Source organism: Gambusia affinis, linkage group LG15, assembly GCF_019740435.1.
Source record: "Gambusia affinis linkage group LG15, SWU_Gaff_1.0, whole genome shotgun sequence".
In the NCBI taxonomy this organism is placed as follows: Eukaryota; Metazoa; Chordata; class Actinopteri; order Cyprinodontiformes; family Poeciliidae; genus Gambusia; species Gambusia affinis.
In genome coordinates, this window is record NC_057882.1 from 11,838,809 (window position 1) to 11,863,509 (window position 24,701).

General features: G+C 37.6%; 1 protein-coding gene across 2 annotated transcripts; it reads right to left on the minus strand.

The window, feature by feature from the left end:
• Window positions 1-46: 46 nt before the first annotated feature.
• Window positions 47-9,563, minus strand: f11r.1 (F11 receptor, tandem duplicate 1). 2 transcript variants are annotated; one of them, XM_044141773.1, is made up of 10 exons: window positions 9,119-9,563; window positions 6,255-6,314; window positions 5,139-5,255; window positions 4,566-4,712; window positions 3,153-3,355; window positions 2,955-3,057; window positions 2,705-2,812; window positions 2,057-2,069; window positions 1,051-1,117; window positions 47-966 (listed from the first exon to the last, which is right to left on the minus strand). In XM_044141773.1, the coding sequence occupies exons 1-10, from the start codon at window positions 9,162-9,164 to the stop codon at window positions 931-933; spliced, it is 900 nt and encodes a 299-aa protein (XP_043997708.1). In that variant the 5' UTR covers window positions 9,165-9,563; the 3' UTR covers window positions 47-930. The 2 variants fall into 2 exon arrangements, with proteins under 2 accessions (XP_043997708.1, XP_043997709.1); XM_044141774.1 differs by having other exon boundaries at window positions 1,051-1,114; window positions 9,119-9,561.
• Window positions 9,564-24,701: the final 15,138 nt, after the last annotated feature.

Sequence of the window (24,701 nt, forward strand, 5' to 3'; positions counted from 1 at the left end):
GTGGTTTATTGAGTCTGACTTATGAGGAAAAAAAGAGAATAAACTATAAACCAGATGACAATTTATTAACTTTTATTTTATTCATAAACAGACAAATCGATAATTGCAAAATATCTAAATAAAAAACAAACAAAAACAAACTGTTCCCCTATACAAATATTGACTGTTGTGTGTTGACTGCCTTCAGATCACTTTTACTTCAAAACCTGAGTAGTATTAAAGCAAAACATTGTAATTTCAGTTTCCACAGATAGAAAATAATGAAATATAAATGTTCAATTTAAGTGACAGCTTTAGGTTAAACCGTGATCCATATACACAATGGTCAAAAATTAAAAGTGAGATAATTAAACCACAGGACAAACTAATGAACATTTTCTAGCTATAAACACAAAGCAGGTTTTGTAATTACTATAGAAATCTCTAATAAAAAGTATTGTTGCAGAAAAGTTGAGATGAAAATACAAAAACCCTAACAGCACAGCTACATTGTTATAATTTAGCAGTATTAAACAGTAATTGCCAGGAAATGTACTAAGGGAGTTCAGCTTATTTGTGAGTTTAAATAGACTCCAAGCCTTTGTTCTTTAATCAGTACGTGGTGATAGTTTAAAAGGAAAATTACTAATGGAAAAAAATAATTTAGTAGCTGGAAGATAAAAAGAACACAAACAGTAGCTTTAATCAGTAGCAGAAACATGCTGGCAGACAAAAAAAAAAAAGCAGATACAAACCACATTTAATCTAAAACTATAAATGTACAAAACACTTTCTTAAAAATCGCAAAATCTTACATGGGTGACAGCAAAATTATTATCTGAGGGGAATCAAGATGGTTCATAAAAACAGCACTGAAAGCACAAGTAAAAAAAAAAAAAAAAAAAAATTAACAAAGACAAATATTTAACAGAGGTTTCTGATTGCCACCTGCTACACCACAAACGATGACTTCTGTTTGAACTCCCCCTGCGGAACACAGCAAAACTCAATATACTTATTTTCATCCTGTGAAAATGACTTATTTTTAAAATAAAGATGAATTTTACTTACATCTTCTTCATCACCACCGCCACCATACATTGATGGAGGCTTGTAGGCCGCATTTTGCTGCTTGCTGCTGAGGGTAAACAAGAAAATGTAAAACAGAGGAATCAAATTAATAGTTGTGTTGGAATCTGAAGCTCAGTGTGGGGGGATAAAAATAAAAATATATATGAAATACATGAATTGTATAAAACTTTCTTAGAAAAAAACAACCTAAAGTCTAGCTGTACTTCGTATTCCATGCAGACATGGCATATGTCTGCATGGAATATGCCATGTAGACATATGGCATATTCTACATGGCATATGTAGAATATGCCATGTAGATAATGCAGTTGATTTGTGCGTTATCTCACACAAATCAACTGAACGGTTTTCTTCAAAATAGGGTCAAGTCATTTTCAGTGTCTTTCAAAAATATTCAGTGCCATCAACATTTTTATATTCTGTAACACTGCAACAGGAAAAAATTTGATTTACTGGGATTTCAAAAATGTACATGGGAAAGGACAGAGCATTGATTTCCAAGCTGTCCGTTGTGTTCAGAGGTTTTCATGACTAATATTCTCCAACAGACCTTAAACTGCACACACATTTATGGCATGCTGAGTCTGAATACGTCTGCATACCACTCTTATTTTTTTTTTTTTTATAAATAAATAAATGAAAAACATATTGTCTTTACAGTTGACAATTTGCAGTACTTGGTGGATGTGTTCAATAAAATCCCAATGACACACACTGAAGTTTGTAGTTGGAGTGTGAAAGAAAGTAAAAAGTTAAATCACTCTGGACACTTTTGCAAGGCACAATGTAGAGAACACATGTTCCTAAATGAGTAGTTTAAATCCAAATTGAACTGTAATTTTTTAAAATGTTCTGATCTCCCTTGACTCTATCATTAAAATATAATAGCCTAAAAACCAGACCAGTGTAGGTAACTGGTTTGCAGTAATTCAAACTAATAATTAACTGTCTGAAAATAGAAAACAGATGAAGAAAAATCTCTTACCTTTCACTTTTCACTGCAATAGAGGGAGGAAGGGTACAAAAGTCAATTTAGTAAAATACTTGGTAAATTATGAAAGCATAAATGTATAACCTGTGTTTCACAGACTACATCTAACATATACCATACCATACCATACCAGCTTTATTTATAAAGCACTTTAAAACAACCACAGTTGATACAAAGTGCTGTACAATCCAAAAACACAACAAAATAAGAATAATTATAATTAAAAGTAGTTTAAAAACAAAGACATACACTTTAAACTAGATCTCACTGGTGTTGAAAGCCAAGTTAAATAGATGGGTTTTAAGACGAGCTTTAAAAATGGACAGAGAAGGGGCCTCTCTGACCTGCAAAGGTAAGTCATTCCATAATTTGGGGCCCATAACAGAGAAAGCCCTGTCCCCTCTGAGCTTCCTTTTTGTTCTCGGTATGATAAGTTAATTACAACTGTGGCAAAAAGTGCGAAATGAAAACTCAACTCTAACTTGCTAAACTAAAAAGACACTTGTGTGTTTGTGTCAGCTGCTAATTTTGTTACTTTCCATTTCTGCTTAGGCATCTTCAGATATCCTCTTACTAATAAATAAACATAATAAACTTCTGAACACCAAAAGGTTTTAGATTAGAATATTACTGAAAACTTACTGGGAAGATATCCTTTCTTGTTGGCATACCAAAGGCCGGCTATCAAAAGGCCCAACAACAGAAGGCCAAAGATTACCCCGGCAACAATTCCTCCGGTGTTTATGTCACCTTGAAGAAAACATCACATTGAAAATCATTAAGATAAATACATTTTTGAAAAATGAGCTAACATTTCCACATTTTGCTGAATCACTTCACTGAACTTTCTAACTCTGTCGAACCAGAGCTACAGAGAAAGGGGAGAACTTACGGACTTCCATTTTTACACTTTGGCAGCGCTGGGAAGGACCGGCATCGTTGCTGACCTCGCAGGAGTATTCCCCAGTGTCCATCTTGGTAACAGAAGGAAACACCTACATCCACACAAGTCATTTCATTACACAGCAAGTCCACCAAAAGAATGTAAAAGATGGGCAAATGTAATGCAGCGTAATGGAGCAGAGCCGACCAGCATTCCTGTTTTCGAATCCAGCTTGTAGGTGGCGTTCTTGAAGGCAACATTCTTGCTCGGGTCAACAGGAAGGAGGGTGGTGCCTTTGTACCAGTTGTATGTTGGTGGTGGAGAACTGTCAGGATCATGGCAGGTAAGGATGACTTGTGAATTCGTTGTCACTGTTTGGGGGATTCCACACTTTGGTACAGATGGCGGCACTGCGAAATACCAAACAAAATAAATAAAATACAAAGACAGAGATGGAGCATTTTTATGTATTTTGCACGCTTGAGTTAAAACTGATAATGCTGGTAGTAATTTTCCAAATTAGCGATAATTTTTATCCTTGGTAGCTTATTGTGAGCCTACCTTCTGTTCTCAGTATGTTTTTGTATAGCATCTAGAATTTTGCAGAATTTTACTTTGATTCCTCTACATTTCAATAAAATGACATGAAACTAAGTTAAAATGTGTTTTTCCTCCTTACTGGATCAGCTGTAGTTCTCAGAAACATGCAATTTCTGGATCTTTCATTCTGTCACAATTTCAAAATTGTATTTGCCAAGTAAATCAAACTACATTGGAAGAATGTTGAAGCTGTAAAAAGACTGGATTTAAGCTAAATGGGATTATTAGAGATAAAACAGACGGTTTGTACAAATTTGCATAACTCCTTGTAGTAGCACAACGCAGTTTCAAAGTTCAGAAAAATGTAATTTACTAGGTAATATTTGACACTTTGTGGGGCACACTATTAGTTATTCCTGTCTTAGAAAACATGCAATGAGATTTAGAAATAAATGTAAAATAACTATGTTGAAGCAATGCTGTATTCTGTGTAAACTACACAATAAATCAATTAATCACATGATAAATTAAAACGAGTTCAGCTTCATTTAAAGGACAATCTTGTTTACAAAGACTTCATAATTTATTTCATTTGTTTATTTTGGATATTTAAATGTCTTCCAGTTCCAGTGTTAAATGTTCACATAGAATTTAAAGTTTGTTCATCTTTGAGAATGTGTTCTTGCATTATATTGCTTGAAAATTGTCTCAAAGCAACATTATTATTGTTTATCGCAGTAACTTCTGAGACAATTTATCATCCAGTGGAATTCGTTATTGTGACTGCTCAAAAACCTTGTCACTGTAACTAAAAATCAACAAATACATTTGCATCAATGAACAAAGTGCTACACCTATCATTTTATTTAGGATAATAATAATAATAAATCCATTTCGATAATTGATAACTAGTTCATTTCAACAGATTTCAAACTTCTGCACATTATATTTACTCCGCCTTGTGATTATTGTCTCCTAAACTAACGAAGTGAGGAAGGGCGTGGATTGAAATTAGAAAAGGGGACAAAATTATTAGTGCCTACAATAATGACACAAATGTGTTGTTTCAGGAATGCTTACCCAGAACAGTCAGAACCACCTTGGAATTCTTAGTCGGGCTACTGGAGCTGGACACATCGCAGAAATACTCGCCGTTATCCTGACGAGTCACTTTGCTGAATCTCAAATTTGTGTCACTGAATATATTTACGCGATTGGCATAAGTATCTGTGGAGAAGAAGCACAAGTACAGCCTTAAGAAACTGAATGCATTCATCAAAGCACTAGAGCGTAGGTTTCTTAGCTCCAATTTTAAGCTGAACTGGATCGATAAAAAATGCATTCATGTAAATTCTATGTCTCATCAATTTGTGACAATTTTTCATTAATTTTTCATTAATTTGTGAGATATATTCTTGTAGTTATCAATAAAATTATTCTTTTAGTACAATTATTTTTACTTTGAATACATGCAATGTTCAGGATTGTGTAAACAAAATTGATAAATTCAGTTAGTGTTGGTTTAAATAAAAAAATCTTTTTTAATAAATTGCATTAGTAAATAGTTGAATGTGACTATATGTATGCGTTGCTCACTGCAGCTGGCATTGGTAAAGTTTTCTAAATCCTACTGAGAGAAGTCAATCCACTTACCTGTTATTTTTTTGTCAAACAACACATAGTGTGTTGAGCCTTTTGAGTTTACGAATCTCCACTCCATCCTGACATCTGCACCGAAGTCTGCTGTGTAGGAGCAGGACATGTCCACACCTGGAAAAAAGAAAATTCACAAAACTAAAGCTGTGAAAGAAACAAATTGTGAAGCACAAGACTGGCTGTTTATGCTAAACCTAAGTCACTACTTTTATTATTTTCTAAAAATAATAATAATTTTAGAACTAAATACCGGTCTGAGAACAGCCAGGGAGAAAACAAAGATTTCTGAAGTGTTAAAACAACTCTAGTCTTCTTACATTTTATAAACCAGAAAGTCACCAAGAAGTTTACACTAAAAGGCTGTAATACTCAACACTGATTTTTCCAAGTGAAACATATTCAAAAAAGCTAAATTTAGTGAAACAAAAGCAATCAAAGATAAAGTCAACAGGGATTCTGATAACTCGACATCAACTGATGTAATTTTTTAACATATTGCTCCAATAAATAAACATGGCTGAGATTAAAAAGCACAGGATTATGTGATGTTTAGCAGAAGCAGAAAAACAGTGTGATTGCTTTCACACAGTGTGGCGTCACACACACATAAATATCAACCCCAGTTTTCATATCAGTATATCCCTAAAAAGATTTGCTTTTTTGCTTTGTTTGAATGTCTTGTACAATCCGTTTGTCCCACTGCTACTGTGACCTAAATCAGCATAGAAACATCAGTTCACCACCGATCCAAAGCAAACTAAGCAATTAACAACATGAGGTTTGGTCTGCTGCTTTTTATAAGTTACAACAGGAAACTGATTTGTGTCCCTCTGTTGGTGGTGGGAGGTATTGGGTCTTTAGAAAAGACCAACTATGTGTATGCATAGCTCACTAAAGCTGGTCAGTGAGCTAGTATCTTGATTTATACTATCAAAATAATGTCAAACATTATTTAAATGCAGCAATGAACTGAACATTATTGCTGAGTTTAGCATCAAGTCAAACAAAACTTGCTATGTGGTCGTAAAAGGCGACCGCATGGAGATTTTGTCACATTTAAAGCGGCAGTAACACGATGCAGTCAAGTGTATTCACAAATATATTTAGGCTCACCTTCATTTTCTTTTACTCTCAGAGTTGCAGGTTGAGTTGTGACCTCAAAACTGTTTCCACCTAGGCAGAAAAAGGTCAAATAATATTTAAAAAACATTACATCTGACATACACCTAAATGCAGACTGCAGACTAAAAAACTGCAATTTTGTTATGCTGTTCATTTAAAACATACAATTGTATGTTTTATTTGTATACAAGTACATAAGATACATTGCATCTTTGTGGTTGGGCTGCCAAGTACATAAGATACAAACATTTTGAAAAAGCAATAAATGAAATGCAAAGTGCAGAAATGCCTCCCTTTAAAGTTATTCAACACTATTCTATGTACTAAATGACAGACATTAATATACTTAACGAATATATGAAAAGAATCCTTATAAATTAATAAAATCTAAAAAATTGCAAGCAATACATTTTCTCTGGACAGTCATTGTAATGTTAAAAACCTCACTGTGACTCAACACTCCCTTTCCAATTCCCATTACAACTTTACATGCTGTTACAGAAACCAAACAATGCAATGAGGATGAAAGATCACACCCATGTACTTTTGGAGCATGCTCTGTGGCAGCCACGCTCCACCGGAAGAGAAAAAAAAATTTGAATCCCGTCATTCCTTTGTGCTGAGAGAGAAGCTTTCGGTGAAACCGTCAGCTGCCTGGGTGAAACTGGCTCCGTTCAGCCACGGATCTACTTCCAAGACAGCCAAGTTATGAATACTGATTAATACATCACTTTACTTTATATTAATACTATTACTTTAGGAAAGATTGTAAACATGTTCCAACTTCTTCACCGCAAACATGAAGCGCTCAGCTGAAACTGAGCGCTGCAGGACTCATTTACTTATTAACCAGGTGCAAATTGATGCTGCTCTCCTCAAATGAAAGGTATTAGGAGAGCAATTACAGTTTCATCCGCATCCTGGGTGTAGTATTTTGAATGTTACATCATGGATTTGCTATTGCTGGCATTTCAGCGGCAGACATCTTTGAAGCCTGCAGGCGCTCCTCACAGGGAGACTCGACTGAGATAATCGCACAGTCATAGTTTTGGTTTAGGGAGATAACGCTCCAAACAGAAACGACAGCAGCTCTCCCCCGCTTCCTTGTTTGTACAACTTGTGCGTTTCAGTGTGGGGACAATCTGTGTGTTTCAAAATAAAGCACAAAGAGTGCATTCAGGGTAGAGAGCAACCTAAAAGGCAGACATGATGAAACTGATTTAATAAGAGGCATGCAATCCTTCAATAGAGCAGACTTAAGGTCACTGGGTTTCAGGTTCAGACATACTGGATTGAATCATGTGAATTAGCCGGACACTCATTTTAGTGTTACAACAACAAACCACCTCGCGGCTCTGCCCGATTTTTAATAATAATAATAATTTATTGATCACATGAGTTGTAGAGGCTGCAGGACATGACAGTTCCTGGGCAGTTTGGTGAGAATTTGATTTAAGATTTATGAGAATAAATTGAGACATCGCTGCAAAACATGATACACTTTACAAGAAGTGTATTTTTTTTAAATGATGAAAGTTCCCAAATCTTTCAGAGTCCAGCCCACAAAACAACCAGTGAAAGAAACATGTTACCTTGACTATCAGCTGACAATACCAGAAATAATATACAAAATAACATCAAATACCAGATTACTATCTCTCTCTTGTGCTGTTTTTGTAATTTTCTTTTACATTTACAACATAAATAAAGACGAGAATTCATTCATTTTATTTGCTGGTGAATTTTCCACTCATTCATGTCATTTTGGTGAAAGTTGTCAGAATACTTAAGAGAATCTCAAGACCAAGTATTTGTTCATTGGTGATTAAAGGTAGAGTCCCTAAATCCTCAAGTTTGAGAACATGTGTAAAGAATTAAATGTCTTGTTCTGTTAACAATATGTCATTGTAAAAATATATATTTTTAATCTGTATTTTTACCAGAATTTTCTATTAAATCAGTTTAGTCCATAAATGGTGTAATGCTTGATATCATTCCAGTATTCATAAATATATTATCAAATTTTTTCTATTACGTTTACTACTATCTGATTTTATTTTTTACACTTACGTTTATTATTACCATGATCTTTAACACTGTTGACTTTATCATCCAAAAAATTTTCAGAGTTATCTTTTATTTTTACCAATGACGTCATTATGATCTTGTATATTTTTTTTTCTTCATCCTCAACTTAATTTTTTAATTTTTTCCCAATTTTGTTTAGGTTGTCATTTTAATTAGAATTGTAATTTTTACTTTTCTCATCATAAACATTGTTTTTCGATACACTTTTATTGAATTGCTTGATATTTGATAGCAAACGTCTCCACAACTCAAAAATTTTAAAACTTTTTTATCTTCTAATTTGTTTGCATTTATCTTATCTTCATATACTGAATAAATTTTACATCCATTTCTTCAACTTGTAAATTGATTATGATAATAATACCAGTTATCAGTTTTGAATCGTGTTTGTTTGTTTGATCAACTTTGCAACAACAAAAAAATAAGGAAAAAACAAAGCACTGTTTGGCGTTTGCCCATACATCTCAATAAGGGCGTTGGTTGTACACTTTCCAGAAATTGTTATTGGTACAAGCAACGCACTGTTATATTAAAGAGCATCCGCTTTTGGAATATACATTTCGACTTACCATCTACATAAATTAAACAAAAACTACTCTCAATGAAAGTGAAGGAAACAAAAACTGGACCTTTTTAGTACAATCGGCCAAGCTTTCGCTACTCTTTGTGTATTGTAGTAATACAGACAAGTTAGGGCCACCGCTTCACAATAAAACTTATTAACCCTCGACTAACTTTAAACCAGAAAAAGGCTGAAAGCAACTCACCTGTCGCGGCGCACAGAAGCAAAAGCAGTGAAGCGAGGCGTCCCATGTTTCTTCGCTGTTTTCTTTCACACACTCGGTCCTCTCCCGTATTTCCGCCTAAAATATGAAGCTAAAGTTCCACAAAATAATCTTCACGTCGAGTAAATAACTTAGTTTCGCTCTTTTGCTGTTTCTTTTCCAAGAACTTCACCAGCTCGAGCTGTTTGCCTCTCACCTGTAAGGTTCCTACCTAAGGTGACAACAAGAGCGCTCACTTCCGGGTTATCAGATCTCAACAGGTGACGTGACGACAGAGTGGAAAAACAGGTCAGGACTGAAACGAAGCCACCCCATTTACACACAGGGGCAGGGAAAAGAGAAGAGAGCAGGACGAAGAAGAAAAAGAGGAAGAAAACAGAATCCTGTTTGAATTGTCCAGCTGCGTGGCGTGGGGGGTTCACTTCCACTGAATTTTCTGTTTGTGTGTTGAAGGTGTGTAGCTTCCTTCCTTCCTCCCTTTCTCATTCTTGACACGATAGAGGTTGTTATTCTTTTTGTGAGGTTTCCTCTCCTCCAAAGTGATGTTTGATCCCACATGTGCACTGTTTGTGTCCACTAACATGTGGTGAAGGGTTTGTATTTGCATAACCTAGACACGACTTTTTCCATTAAGAGTTAAAAATTTCACAATACAGCCATGTCAGCTGAATACTGCTCATTCTCTCCGACTCCCTATATAATTCTAAATTGCAACAGTTTAATCTAAAATGAGCTAATTTTAAGAATTGTGTAACAATTTAACAGCTGTTTTCTAGAAACTGACATACTGCTACAATTAAAGCTCATACTAACCTTCTGCAGCTTACATAACCATGTTTATGTATGACAGCCTAGACTGAAACTGATTAGACCATTCTGTAGGGAGTGTACAGATTGCAGAGAAGAATAAAAAGCTAAACTCGCGCTACAATCTTTAAATCACTTGGTTACATCCATAATTGAGTTCAGTGTGGTGCAGCGCTGGACGGTGAATGTAACTCTGTGTCTATTCCATTTGTATGACACGTATGGCTTTTAACGTTTGATCATTTTTTGGCATAAAAGCCAGTTTTATATATATAACCAAATCTCATTATTTCTCAAGGTAATTTACACTGAGGGGTTCTGGTCGGGTCCCGAAACTGGTAAACAAACCCGGGTGGTGCACAAAGTCAAAAATAAATAAACTCCAACAAGTCGTGCCAATTTTTAAAATTAATATACATATTTTAGCACTCTATAAAGAGCCAGCTGTAGTTACACTGGATAAGATCAGCTTCACATTGAAATATTGGTTGCTCACCAATCACCCAAAATTAAGAAAATCAGGGTAGATTTATTGTTTAGCCTATTTACAGCTGCACCCTAGTTCAAGTCCATCCATTGGTACAAAGGTAAGGGGTCAACTGGTAGAGGTCAAAACGTAAGAAAAAGTTATGCCAAACTGAAAACTAATGTAACTTTCAGAATAATACAACATGGCGCTTTTCAGGGAGCACAAAATAGATTAACAATTTATTTATGTATTTCTACAAAAATGACAAGAAAAAGGCAATTAACAATAGAAGAGAGGCAGACCATCATACCACTTAAAATGTTGGCTTTTCCTACAAAGAAATGGCAAAGAAAGTCAAGATGTCATTGAGTTCCCTTCACCGTCAAAAAGCCAGTTCTGAGCCAGGGGACACGTTTCTGAGAAATTAAGTTTCTGAATACGCTGAAGTTTGTTGAGACGCGACAAAATGCGTAAGAGCTCAAGGGGTGTGAATGCTTTTCAAGTTCTTTTTGTTTACAGGGAAGTGAAAGAGTTGTTCCGATAAACATCATGGAATCCAGTGTGAGATATCTGAGGTGTGATGCAAAGGGAAGAAACAAGAGAGCAAGCTCCTCAAACCTGAATAGCAGCTTTTTTGATAGACATGAATGTTTAAGCAGCTCTCTGAGGGTTGCTTCATTCGTAATGCAGAGGCCTGCTAAATGTTTAATTGCACGTGTAGTGCATATTTAAGTAGTTCTGCTCTTTCCTCTTTTTCAAGACAATCATCTGTACCTGAGAACTACAGTGCTGCAATCTCTCTGGATTATCCAAAGTCCTGGGTTTTTTCCTATACATTCCTCTCTTCATATTACTACAAGTTTGCGGGAATAAGTTTTGGGGTAAAGCATGACCATGTAGGAAGGTTGATTTTGTGTATTTTGATATGTTTCTGTGCTGAATTGGCCACATGATATACTGTCCTATCTTACTTTTTTCTAAAACTTCCCCAAGTATTTAAAGGAGTTGTTATTGTAACAATGTTCACTACAAGAGTCTTTAGGAAAAAAAGACTCTTGTAGACCCACCACCACCCAGTGGACAGCTGTGTTTTTACACATCCTCATTGTTTCAGTCATGTTTGTTGAAAAAAATCTTAACTTTTGTTTTATCTGGCCAAAGCACACAAATCCACTGAAGTCTTTTTTAAAACATTTTTTTTTTAATCACATTATAAAATATGTTTGTAAACAGATAGAAAAGGCTTCATGTCAGCATCACTCTCAGTAGTTTGCATGGCAGCACATTTTGCTGCAGTCGTAGATTAGTAGTTGGGATTTTCTGAACTTATTTTTAATCGGGTAAACAATCCATTTAAAATATGCTAGTTACATTCATTTTTTGTGAACTTTTCTATTTCATGTTTACAGTAATTTCTGTTTACAAACAGGTTGAATTTTGGGGGGGGAAAAAAATTCAAAGAAACGTGTCCCACGTTTGCTCACAGGATTATAAAGTAATCAGTAACAGAATCAAATGTACTGAGATACTTTTGCAAAGCAGAGACTGTCATTCCTCTTTTTCACTTCAGTTTATTGTCAGTATACAGTTCATTGTACAATAGTGCTTTTCAGTGCATTGATATGATTGTGCTTTTGCTACACACCGCCTATTTAACTATACATGAGTAAAAACACTTTACATTATTAGTTCCTCTTAAATGAAATAACTGCTAATTAAACTTGTAGCATCTAAGTTGCATTCAACAAGCCTTGGCCAAACATGGGAGTCTCAGGCACAAATGTGAGGCAAAATAACAACCTACTTTTGGTTTTTCCTTGTAATCCCATTACAGAAGTCAACAGAACACCAGAGAGAAATTATTGCTCATGCATGCATATCTGTGCTCCAACACTAAAAGCCTCTGAAGTTCAGTTTTGATCTCCATCGGTGTTCTTTGTAGCCCTATTTCGATTCCTATCGACAAACAACTGCTCCCTCCCGGCTGCTTGACCTGCGTGGCTTGAGGTCACCACGGTCTGCCCTTGGTGTTTGACAGCCAGCCAAGAAGAGACACATGGGACAGATTTCCGTCAGCGGGATAAAGACGTTGCCTACCTTTAAAAGAGGTGAAACTCAGCAATAATTCATTATTGCGGAGCGCCAAGTTGCATAACTTTGGAGCTGGATAGGATTTTTAGCTGAGATATGGCATAGCTAAAGAAGTTGTCACACTTTGTTTAAAACCCCTGTATAACTGCGTCATAGATATAGATAAATATTATCTTAATAACAAGACTAGAGGCTAAAGCTTTATATCTTCCAGGTATAACTGCAGCTAAAACTGTTTTCAGATATTAAACAGGCTGAAATTTGGGTCGTATTCATGCATTTTGCTCAGTAAAGTCTCTCAGGACCTAATAAGCCCCATCACTCTCCTACACGTGAAAGTATTGTAGAGTACAAAGAGTATGCAGCAGTTTCTGTGCTTAGTATCGAGTGTATATAATGCAGAGGATACAGCCCTATGACAAAACCAACATTCGTTATACATACATTCAGTTTGAACTATTGCACTTTGTGCATACACACAACTTGAAGAGAGTCCAGTATTCGTCACCAAGTGATTGTGGAAGCAAGTGTTAGCATATGCAGCTGTATGGCGCCCGCTTCACAGCAGCGTAGGAAGAGTCATCAAGGTCAGCAGTAGGCCACTGCAGCTTTGTAACAGGACACTCCATGCTGAGCAGGGAAGCAGGAGCTCTGTAAAGTTTTAAAAAAAGGGGGGAAAATATTAACATTTCAGAAGAATGACGGCTTCCCTTGATTTTTTTTTTGCACGTAAAATAACAGGAAGCGCACAGCTGCAGAGAACAATGACCGTGACGGGCGAGCAGCTTACTTTTCTCCACCACTGAGGTTTTGGTGACTGCGGCTGAGTCGCCCAGCCTGATGTTGCAGGTGAAGTTGGACTTGCCTTTGGGCAGGTTCTTGAACAGCAGGCGGCAGACGTTGCCTGGAAAGATACGGGCTTTGGCGCGGTTCTTGTAGGGGGCGTGCTGCTCCTCGTCCGGGTCGGTGGTGTCGAGGAGCCTCTCGCCCTGCGTGTATTTGCAGAAGGGTTCCGGTGACTCAGCTGGAAGTGCGTACTTGCAGTCCATCCTGAGGTTGTTCTCGGCCACGGAGCAGTAGGACAACTGAACCACCTTCTGAGCCGACGCAAAGCCTGGCGCCAGAGGATGTTAGAAGACACGCTTTATGTGTACTTGGGAAAACTTGTAACGTCAGGAAAGGCACAATTTGCAGATCATCTTACCAAAGAGTAACACTGTGATCAGTAGGAACATTCTCCCAAGATTCCTGGAGAAACACACCAAATAAATCATCCAATTAAACCAGCGCAAACACACACATAATGCTTTTCTTTTTTGCTTTGGAGTCTCTGCATCAGAGATGCTCCAAACAAATAAAGCTGACTGTGCTGTAAAGATCAGATTCAAATACAGGAGGCATGAATATCACATTTCTTGTAGCTCTGCAGAAAAAGTACAGTAACACCCATCTGATCACAAAACAGCCTCACTGTTTACGCTGCAAAGACACGGAGCTGCAAACTTCACTGGTGAGTTGCCAATATTGACGCATTCCTTTGTCTAACCTCTGTGGACGGCACAGAATGATTATTCATCTATTCACACTGAATATATTAAGAACACACCCATACACACACACACGCAAGGCGGTTCAGCAACATTTAATTTGACTCACACAGACCTTGTCATTAAAAGAAAAAATGCTTCATTGCAGTTTGGAGCCAAACACTTTCATGCCGATGAACAGAATGAAAGAGGAGCAGCTCTGTGTAGCGCACCTCGGTAGATCTGATTGACATGACAGAGTATGAATCATGCTCACCTTCTCTGATGCATTTTGAGTCCTCCTCAGTGTTCTGCAGTGCGATGCCGGGGGTAGATACAGTAGAGGTCGGCTTATAGAAGAAACGGAGGGGAGAGGGAGGGGGACAAAAAAAGGGAGGAAGAGAGGGAGGAGAGGGGGAGAGAGTGCTGCTCCAGTGGACTTTCGGGACATTTCAGTGCTGTATGAGGTTCGCTATTGATTTTTTTATTTTTTTCGCCTCTGTTTTACCAAGGCACAGAGGATCATATGTCAATACTCAAACTTTATGCTCCAAATTCACAGACCCAGGCTGCTGAATCTGAGAGACATCTGGGATGTTATGACAAGTATTTACAGTGAGATTAAATTAGACTCAGGTGGACTCTGCTTACTTATTACACAACTTCAGCAGCATTTGGACTCTTTTTAGGGGTATGCAGTAAGTGTAAATAAAAGTGTATTCGAATATTTTTATTTGTGAAACAAATCCATAATAATGAACTGCTTTATAACAATTGCCAATTACAGACTAGCGTTTATCTTTGTAACAAGACAAATTATAAAAAAAAGATGTATGCATACAAGCACAAGAGTGTGACATGGTGGTGGCAGCATCATGCTGTGGTGATGCTTTTCTTAAACATTTCAGATCTAATTTGAACATAGATGAAGTTAATAAAGGGCAATCATGGAAGAAACCTGAGACTGGGAAAAAATGTCACCTTCTACTGGAACAGTATCATTAAAGACACCCTAACCTTTCCAGAAGGGGCAGCCCGACTAAAAATTACTCCATCAGCTTAACAACTCATCCAAAATAAAAATCACAAGATAACCTAGAACTACATCTGGAGCACTGCGCCCTTTCATTATGGTCAGTGTTCATGATTCAAGAAAACTGACATCCAAGGGAGCATCCCAAGGTTATGACCACTGGTGACCAACAAATATGTTTATTTGCCACAGTGCTAGCTAGAGTAGCTTCCATGTTGGGTTTCATTACGACGAGCTAACAGATTACCTGTTTGCTACTCTGCTAACACACATCTAGCAGAGTAGCACACATTAGCTGTTTGCTAGCAGAGTAGCACACATTAGCTGTTTGCTAGCAGAGTAGCACACATTAGCTGTTTGCTAGCAAAGTAGCACACATTAGCTGTTTGCTAGCAGAGTAGCACACATTAGCTGTTTGCTAGCAGAGTAGCACACATTAGCTGTTTGCTAGCAGAGTAGCACACATTAGCTGTTTGCTAGCAGAGTAGCACACATTAGCTGTTTGCTAGCAGAGTAGCACACATTAGCTGTTTGCTAGCAGAGTAGCACACAGCTAATCTGTTAGCTCGATGTAATGAACCCCAATAGAATCCACAGCTAAAGTGTCATCACTAACTTTCACGCTAACGGGAATTCTCCTACATGGTTAGTTTAGTTTTGATCTGTGTGGCATCAGTCACCTGGCAATATGCTCTTCCAAACATTTACCAGGGGTGTATATATTTATGGCTCCTATTTAGTGTAGAAACAAGATGAACTGCACCTTCACTACAGTCCATATTGTGTAATTCACTGAGTTAAACCTACAGTATCCTCTGCATCTCCTTCACACGGCTCATCCATTTTGTCAAGGTCCTTCCTGGACAGCCGGAGAACAACTGGCCCGCTGAAGCGATCTCACGGGACACAGACAGAAGTCTGAGAGCAGCACACAGCTCTCTGTGACACCGCATGCCACTTCTTCTTCTTCTTCTTCTCCTTCTTCTCCTTCTTCTTTATAGCAGTTGGCAAGCAACTTTTTGACACCGCATGCCACTTCCTTTATGTTGTCTTTTTATGTCACGCGTTAACACTTTTTCTTCTACTTTTTTTTTGTTCACATGTCTTATATGGTTTGAAAATATATATATATATTTATTGCTGAGAAAGCAGGTTGCGGGGATTCCTGCCAAGAGTATTCGACTGGGACTCTGGCTGTGATCCGGGCTGCTCCACTGGCTGCTGCTGCTGCTGCTGCTGCTACACTGCAGATGAAAGAAGAGCCTTCGCCTGTATTACTCACTCAATTAAACTATGCAACTGAGTGATTTGCTGCTTGCTACCCTGTTAGATGTTAATTAGATTTTACCCTTTCAGTTCAACACTGGCCAAAAATCTGTAACACATCGGAGAGAGTGGGATATCTAAGACACCGCATAGCCCACATCCTTCATTTTTTAATTTTTTAATTTTTGCAGAGGAGTCCGTGAGGAGTCATATGCTCAATATGAATGACCTGATAATTTGATAATGTTTTTAACATTTCCAGAATTCTGGAAAAAAAGCTAATGAAACAACACTTAATTATTTTTCTTCAATGGAAATGAGTCACAATCTAGATATATTCCAACAAATATATGAAAATATATGAGGAAGTGAAAAAAGCAAAAACAAACAAACTCCAGGGAAAAAGTATGTGGAAACAACACTCAGGCGTTTGTGCTCCACCAATTTGCAAACGATGCACAATTAGAACAAACATAATGGTGCCTTTATCATAACAGAGCCGTATGTTTCCCTGTTCAGAGCAACCTGACTGTTTCCATGTTTTATTTTTCAGCCTCTCCAGCTGAGTCTCTGTCCGTAGTGCCACAAACTGTCAACATGTGCACAGCTTGAACAGTGAAACCTGCTGATGACTCTGCAACCAATAGAACAGGAGTTTCCTGATATTACACAACCACCTTGCAGCTACTGGGAGGGTTGTTTACTGAAATAGAATAATACCTGGAAAAACATTCATAGGTCTTTAACTTTTCCACATTTTATCACAGTTTTCAATGTGTTTTATTGATATTTCAGTTCACTCACCAACACAGAGTAATACATTTTGTGAAGTTGAATGAAAATTATGCAAGATTTCATTTAGTTTTTTCTTTCTTTTTGTTACATAGTTTTGAAAGGATCAACTGGTGACTAATGTAGTCATGTCAACAGACCTGAGCTGTGGGTCTCTGCTGCTCCTCCAGAGTTGAACTGGGCTTCTTGCCAGGTTGTCTGAATAAAACTCATCTTGTCTAATCTCTGGGTTTTCTTAATTTAGGTCAGATCCTGTTATGTTTACAGGGAAATGATGCTCTTTCCATGTCAGATGATGGACTGAACTTTGCTCTGTGAGACGTTTAAAACTTGAGATATTGTTTTATGATACAACCGTGTATAAACTTCACAAAAACTTTATCCCTGACATGTCTGCTTGCTCACTAATGTTCTCTAGGAAATCTTCACAGAACAGCTCCATTTATAGTTAGATCATGTTCATTAACTAGATGAAAGCATCTGATTACAGGGGGTTTTAATTAGCAGCTTCAGCGTAAAGGAGGCTAAATACACATAGATTTTAGTTTCTCCTCTCTTTCATACTGTTGAATTGGGATGTAACATGAAATGCCAATACAATACACTGACATTTGTGCGTATAAAGTAACAAAACTGTAAAAGCTTCAATATATGTGAATACTTTTACAAAGCTGTCTAGAAACAGTTAAGTGGACTTAGAGTATACTCACTTTAACACATTTACTTACAATAAATACTTTTAATTTGTAACAATTTACAAAATTCTACTTAACTTGGTGTGGATTTTCAGTCATTTAGGACAGGATAATCATAAATGTTATAAATAAAGACCAGAGAAGTGCAGTTGCCTTCATTTATAACTCTCAAGAAATATGTTTATGATTTATGAAAGAAGGATTATAATGTATTTACAATAAACACATATAGTCTTCGATTCAAGAAGTTCTGGATTCAAAAAGAGGTTTTGGTGCTACAGGAAGTCATCTTAATCCATATAGGTATTCATAAAGAAGAAATACTTTTCTCTTGCTTTTCTTCAACACCAGATGTCACCCAAGTTGAACATTTTGTTTTGGTTTTGTTGGTAGAGGTCCTGTTTTTGTCCTGCAGGGGGAGCTCTTGTTGTAGGCACTGATGGGATCTGAGCATCTCCACCTTCCTTGATAAATAAATGTGCTTCTTCCGCACTTATGAAAGTAACATTTAGCAGAACATTTACTAAACTGGCCGTTTTTAATTACTTAAGTGTCTAAACATTTCACTTGTTATACTGAGAGTTTCGATACGCAGCAATCAAATACACTGACAAAAAAAACCGTGTGATTCAGAAAATAAGCTTAAGTAAATGCATGAAATGAATAAATTTGATCCCAGACTGTAGTGTGCCTGTGTGTTTAAGCGCAGGCTCGCTGCGCTTAAACACTGACTGACATACCCAGTCAGTCAGTCAGTCAGTCAGTGGATCCTGCTGATGCTGCTCCTGCTGCTGCTGCTGCTGCGCACAGCGGCGCATCAGCGCAGCAAAGCCCCACATGCCACTCGGGGACCAAACATCAGGTAAGAGCGGCGACTCTGTTTCTGGACAAAATCAATCAGACTCAGATTTTAGGAAACGTGTCATGTCACGGCGGCTTTGCAATGCGATGAAGGCGAGTTGCATGGCTGCCGGGGTGTTTCACCTGCAGAGGACAAACTGCGCATGGAGGGGGAGCTGTGCAGTTTGCTGCAGTGCAATGAGACCGCATAGGCGTAGTCCTGTCTGCATTTAGGCTGCAGGTGGAGCGGCACAGCCAGGCCCTTATTTTGGGATTTCAGTTTGACAATATGTAGGTTTATATGTTTGCTTTTAGCATCGCTGTTCAATTATTTTGTCATAATCATATACTGCATTGCATTGCGTGGCAACTTTCTCATGCTATGTCCCGTGTTAAACTTTGCCAGGCAGGTCTGTGGTGTGAAGGTCTGATCGGACAGAAACCCGTCGCCATGGAGCTGCATCTGCTGGTCACGGTTTGCCTCCTTTTTGGCAAAATAATGATTACTCATCAAACTCACAGTATGTCATTTTCTATTCTTTTTTTTCTTTTTTTTTCAACTTATCTTATATATTTCCAAAGGTTGAGGGGTTTGCAGGCCACGGTGTTTGCCTAATCGATCTAACATAATCTGTAAAAAGTAAAATAAATAATTAAAAACAGATATTTTAGAGCTTTATCTGTCACAAATCAGCTTAAAATTTAAAATTCTTTGAAAGAACAAAACTAATATTTTGACAGCTTTTTTATGCGGTTATGTAATTCTCATGTCAAAGCATCGAGCCTTACTCAGCAAAAACATTCAGCTGCAGCATCGGAGCATATAATTATTAGCAATAATGATGATATTCCCAGTTGTTTCTCCTGAATGTCACATTTTATCCTTCCTCTGCTGTCTAGGTTTTGGTTTTTGTTTGTGTTTATGTTTTAATAATGTCCTTGTTTTGTAGGTCTTGCTTTGTTCGGTTTATTTCTCAGCGTTCACTTCTGCTGGAAAAGCTTAGTATCTTTATTCTGGTGTTCTTGGTGCATTTGGGTTTATTTCTCTTAGATTTGTGAAAAAGTATCTTTAAGAAGACACTTAGTATAAATAAAGTGTGTGTTTCATCTACAGAATAGGTTAAAGAATCATGATGACAAAGAAACACCTCATAACCACAGTGGAATGTGGTGGTGGCAGCATGGTGCTGTGGGGATCGTTATCTTAAGGAAGAACTGTGAATGTGGTCAGAGCTAATAGAGAGATAGATGGAGCAAAAAAAAATAAAAAATACAACATTACTCTACTGCCGAGCTTTGTTTATTTTATTCTACCTCACTTTTGTGGCTAAAATTGAACCAGAATGGCTTTTTGAATTACATTAACCTTAACTGAACATGTACAGATTTATGAAATGGATTGAATGACGAGTTCAAAAAAATGTGCAAACGTAAACCACCTTTAAAAACTGTTCAAAAAGGAGCTTATTGGGAAATAATGTTGTATAGGACGGGTGCCTCGGAGACCAAAAATGATGCTGATGATATTAAAAATGTATAAATAATTGTACATTTAAGGATGAGAATGTGAGAAATAATCAAAGTCTATCTGGTGTCTGGAGTTTTAAATGTTTGTAGGTTGATGAGTATGAGAGAGGCAGGAAATCATAAGATGTTGCATCTTCTACCTGCTCCTTTTTGAGCAGATGATGAAAACAGGGGGGAAAAAAGTGATCTTGCTCGCCTCTGTTTCAGTGAGCTCCGTGTACACATATCTGTTCACGCCGCGCGGGCCCCAGATGTTTACGTGTTTGACGTACCTGGAGAGAAACGTCAGGGTCGATTGCGAGTTCCTGGCCAGCGACATGGTTCCCGGGCCCTACTGCGAGTATCGCCAGGACAGCCGGCTGGTGGGCTCCACCTACCCCAACGCCGTCATCTACGTGTCCACAGAGGACCGGAGGAGGAGCAACGTCAGCCTGGTGGCCCCCAATCTGTGCCGCCTGACCTGGGCCCCGCTGGCCGACGAGAAGCCCTACACCTACACCTGCAGGGTTTACCAGGGCAACGGCTGGAAGGAGAACAGCATGGCTGTTCATCACAGTAAGTTCTTCTTGCTTCACCTCTTCTTCTTCTTCTTCTTCCATCTGCAGAATCTGAACTTTTCCTCGGTTACAGGGCATCTCCTGATCTGTTCTGCAATCAGCGTCCTGTTCAAGTCGGCACCTTGGGTTTGGTCACTGGTGATGTCACTTCCTGTAGCTGTGGGGCTTCTAAGTCCATGAGCTTGCACTTTCACGCTCAGAGGACATTTCAGGATTGTTGCTGGTTGTTAGAAGCCTCAGTGTGGGAGGTTTTGATTTTATTTTTACGTATTATTTCTGACACAGCAGAGAAAAAAAAAACCCTTAAAAGTAGCATTTCTTTAACAAACCTCTCCGTCACCATTCTACCTTAAACCCCCGTGTTACTCAAAGATAAAGCAGGGGATGAAAACAAGAGAAGATTGAATAACAATATAAAGAAATTAATCATTTTCTCTCAAGATGATAAATATTAATTACATATTAATCAGTTTTAACTTTTAAGTCTGGTTATTAAATAAGTTCTATCAGATACAAATATTTTATTAGTAAAAAAAAGATAATTTTGTGTTTTTTGTAATTTGTAACTTAAAGAAATGCAGATGATACTTATTTTCTCCTATAGGTATGCTTACCATAAACGTCTAATTAAAACGCCTGATGTATAGTGTCACTGTTTATGTTCCTTATGTGTATAGATCTGTATAAAAAGGGAGTAGACCTATAACTTCTTGAGATAAAAAGTCATTACAAACTGAAAGTGATTCTTTTGTTGCTTAATATTAAATGCAATATCCAAGCCTCCTGTCTGTTCAGCTAGATGTTCTGGCTCGGAAATATCTGCTCAAACACTGCCTTTTCTGTTCGCATTAGGCTTCCGTTGGTGCTTCAGTAGTTTCTCTACTCTGGACTCTGACGTGAGGTTCTTCTGCTTACGATGCATCAATCCACATGCAGTGCCTTGCAAAGTTCACAGCCTCACATTTGTCCATGTTTTGAAATGCTACAACCACAAACTTGAATGCATTTAGCTGAGATTGTAGCGCTTTGTAGAACCATCTTTTGCTGCTGTCACAGCTGAGTCTTTCAGGAGTATGTCCTTACCAGTTCTGGACAACTATTATAGATGTTATTATTTCTAAAAATAAATATCTCAAGTTCTGTTGAATAGGATGAAGGGCATCTGGGAACAGGAGTTTTCGAGTCTTGCTACAGAATTTAGGTCTGGACTTTAACTATTCTGTAGCAATTCATCCACATGTTTTACTGTCATTATTGCTGGACATTGGCTAGACCTTCGTTTTGGTCTCAAGTCTTTTTCAGCCTCTAAATGATTTTCTCTCAGGATTGCAGTGAGTTCAGGCCAGCGTTTTTGTCCCTGCTGAAGAAAAGCATCCCCGCAGCATGGCCATGCCACCACCGTGTTTCACCGTGGCGATGATAAAGTCAAAATGATTAGTTTTTTTGTCGCATGGAGCACATTGCTTGGAGACCAATAACAGTTCAGTTTTGCAAAAGTGAGAAGTTTGGTCTCACTGTAAAAAAACACAACCATTCCTCCACATGAGTTGCGGATTTGTGCAGCCCCTCCAGAGTTATCGCTGGATCCTTGACCGTTTTTCTGCTTAACAGTCTCCTGAAAAAAACATGTCTTGGTTTATAGCTTTGCCATTATGACAAAAATGTTTCAGAAGTTCAAAGCTTAGGATGTTATTTTACACACTAAACCCAAGAACTTCATTTCTGACCTCTGACCTCTGACAGACAGAGCAGCTGGATTTATTCAGAGATTAAATCACACAATGTGAACAAATAAATTGGTTGCACTAGATTTCTTCAGAGGCACCACAGTGAAGAAAAAAGTGCTATTTAAAATTTTCTGTCCAAACTTTTGCTCATTTTTGAGTTATTCTATCACAGAAAAATCCTAAGAAAATACATAAAAGTTTGTGGTTGTTTTATAAATGTGGCAAAGATCAGGGGAGGTGAATTATTTTGCAGGGTACTGTAAGTGTTGATTTCTAGTCACCCTTTAAATTAATTGGAACAAAAAGTATTTATTTATCAGTTGAAAGGCACAATTTCTGTAGTCATTTTTCTTTTCCTTGTTTTTTGTTGATCTTGCTTTTTTACTCAGAGTTCTCTCACTTGTTAATTTTTAAGAACTGTATTTGTGTTTTCTTTGCTGGCCGCTTAGTTTTGTTACCTAGAAAAAAAAGATTGTTCCTGTATTTTTCTTTTGAGCTCATCAACTCGGATTATTTATTTAACCGCTACAGGTGCAGTATGTTGTAGAACCAAACTGTTACTAATAAAGGTTATCCACCTTCTTGTATGCACAAATATAGCAGTACCTCCAGTGAAGTTAAATCTGTCTGTTTTTTTTGAAGTCATTTCCTGTCTTATAAAAATTAACATGTTTTAATTACACGCTCTCTTGTCTTTCCCGTCTCAAAGAATCACTTGTGGAACCAGATACTCCAAGGAGGCAGGAAAAAATCTATGTAAAAAGAAGCTAAACACATCTATGCTATGAGAATTGCAAGGGATTTTAACAAAAATAGTCATTTTGTTAAAAGTAATTGGTTTTAAATGTGATACATTTTTTTTATCTTATAAAAAAATCACACTAAAGTTTGTGATTTCTAACAATGTTAATTTGAAGTTATGATACTTTATTTATTTACTTAAAAATGCCACAAAAAGCATCCAGCTTCATTTTAAGGCGGTGCTTACAGTCTTTGTCCTACAGAGGGAGCTCCTGAGTCACCGAGCAGCAGAGAAAACCCAAAGAAGCATGAAGTGTCCATATTTTAAGAGTAGAAAGCGTTAACATTAAAAGGTGTATAAGTTGACTATTTATATTCAGTTGTATTGCATTGCCTTTTAGTAGCTATTTAATCCCTCCATTACAGTTTACAGTGCCTACCTACGCTCTAGGTAGTTTAGAAGAAATGCTTTATATTTGTTTTATTAGACATCTGTGATTACAGTGTAGATAAATTGTACTATATAATTTATTACCATCAGGATAATGAGCATTAAATTGAACAGTAGACTCATCCTTGCCATGTCCTTTTCTGTTTTATCAGCATATGAAGATTTTCTTTTACTTTATATACAAACAAAATGATGACGTGTATTACTTTTATTCTGAAGCAAATACAGGACTCGGCACACATGGAAAGTAAAGGTTAGATTCACAATGGTGCCGAAACGAGACGTGTGGGCATGCACCATTGACGCAGGTGAACTAAATTTGCGGTGCATTAAAAGAGCCAACAAAAGCAGAGATGAAGAAGTGCATCACTTCCTGTCATAATGAGAATGCTGCAGCAAAAAAAAAAAAAAAAAGACGCCATGGAAATATTTTTTGCCACGAGTTTAGAGCAGAAATACTACGAAGAGAAACTCATCATCCAGTGCCTGGCACAGGTTCACTTACCTTAGTGGGAGACAGTCTGATGCTTTTTAACAGATTTATATTTTTGTGGACTCCAGGCTTCATAGAGGCCGATGCCCTCAGTGGACTGTGTGGCTGCATCAATTTTGAACAACTTTACAGAAAAAGAAAAAAAAAAACACAAAAAAATTATTTACTTTATTACACCTTTATACCTTAAATAATGTCTCATCTCATGCACGCTCTTGTTTTTTGTTATCTCTCAGCTTTATGGTTAAAGAGTATCACCAAGACGCTTCCTTGAATAAGAGCGTTCTATTGAAGTTGGGGGTTTTTTCGACATGCTGCCACCCACGATGCTGTCATCTTGAGTGGAGCTCCAGCCTTGAGTTATTACCAGAGGTACCAGAGCTGTCTGCAGCCACAACCTGATCTCCGCTGCTTCCTGCGCAAAGATCATGTGAACAGACGGATCAGCAGGCCGCTGCCATGCTCATCTTGTCACAAATGAATATTTACCTCAGACTCCTCTGGAGAGGTGGCGACATGATGCAACCGCATCTTTGATGCCGGGGTGTGC

Excerpts from the sequence above, each read along its gene's own strand:
- f11r.1 (XM_044141773.1), bottom strand. The coding sequence starts at position 9,164 with ATGGGACGCCTCGCTTCACTGCTTTTGCTTCTGTGCGCCGCGACAG. Across the intron at positions 5,256-6,254 it reads GAGAGTAAAAGAAAATGAAG|GTGTGGACATGTCCTGCTCC; the intron begins GTGAGCCTAAAT and ends TCTTTTTTCCAG. Across the intron at positions 967-1,050 it reads GCGGTGGTGATGAAGAAGAT|GGGGAGTTCAAACAGAAGTC; the intron begins GTAAGTAAAATT and ends TGTGTTCCGCAG.